General features: G+C 40.1%; 1 protein-coding gene across 1 annotated transcript in view; it reads right to left on the reverse strand.

Moving 5' to 3' along the window:
- Positions 1–498: 498 nt before the first annotated feature.
- The window catches only part of LOC116853042, a 728-nt gene continuing 123 nt past the window's right edge, over positions 499–1,103 (reverse strand). The window contains exon 2 of the mRNA XM_032833892.1: positions 499–1,103. Coding sequence (XP_032689783.1) covers positions 499–1,103 — 605 coding nt within the window.

Here is a 1,103-nt window from a genome sequence, read left to right on the forward strand (position 1 = left end):
TTAACGGTTTGCTTTTGAGTATGCTAAAATTATTAGGTGATATTCCAAGGAAATATGTAATGGAGACAAAAGAGTTTTATAAAGAGTCAAGTTGTTTTTAGAAGGAGGAAAGAATAGACGTTCTTTGATTCTCTTACTAAATTCTTTCGTCCTTCTTTACATGAATACCTAAAGAGAAATAAGAAGGGAGATTGTTTTAGAAGCAGGAAGAAGAAGGCAACCTCCAAATCCTCTTCCTTCATTTCTTCGTCCTTCTATGAAATTACATTTTTTTTTTTTTTTTTTTTTTTTTTGGAAAAAGAAAGAACGCATAGAGATACATATGCGTATGTAGATATGAAGTGATTATTTATAAGTCTAGGAATTTATAAATATATATATATATATATATAGGCGAAAATAAAAGGCGCATATGTGTACTTATGTACCTGTGAGTGGAGATATACCGCGCATTGTTATTTGCGTTTTCCCTATTAGTTAGAATAATAACAAGTATACTTATCGCGAAAACGGGTGCGGGTGTTGATTTGTATCGGTGGTTAACTGTGCTTGTCCCAGCCGCACTAATTCTTCTCTCAGGATGACGGATCCCAATTGGTTTTTATAATGAATCCGTAGGTCGATTTCTGCGGCTCGAACTGCGGTAGTCCTTTTAATTTTCACCGATCCCTTTTCGTCTTCAATTAAAGCTCTTGTTAGGGATCGCGCTTTATCTCCCCATGTGGAGCCGGGTTCTGTGGGTTCACCTCCGCACAACCCACAGGCTATAGCGTACAACGAATCTTCGCAGAGGTGTTTAGGCAGCCTGTATACTTCCCACATTGCCTTCTTCGTGTTTCGGCCCCAATCACCCAAATGTACTGTCACGGAGTTCGCATGGATGGCCGTGACCTCTCCTCTGTACCAATTACCTTTGTTTTTTACCGCTACTGCCTGTTTCAAGTGGACGGCGTGGGGAAACAAGGTGTATCGTTTTCTCCTTCTCTCCATCAGGCAGTTCAGATCTTCTTGTAGTTCCGTAAGCCTGGTTCTAGTATATTCTAGTTGGACCCAAAAAAGGGTAGGGGATTCTACCCGTGTGATGTATACAGGTAGTTGACCCC

This window comes from Odontomachus brunneus, unplaced genomic scaffold (assembly GCF_010583005.1).
Source record: "Odontomachus brunneus isolate Ranch 3 - 2012 unplaced genomic scaffold, Obru_v1 Obru_scaffold_272, whole genome shotgun sequence".
Taxonomy (NCBI): domain Eukaryota; kingdom Metazoa; phylum Arthropoda; class Insecta; order Hymenoptera; family Formicidae; genus Odontomachus; species Odontomachus brunneus.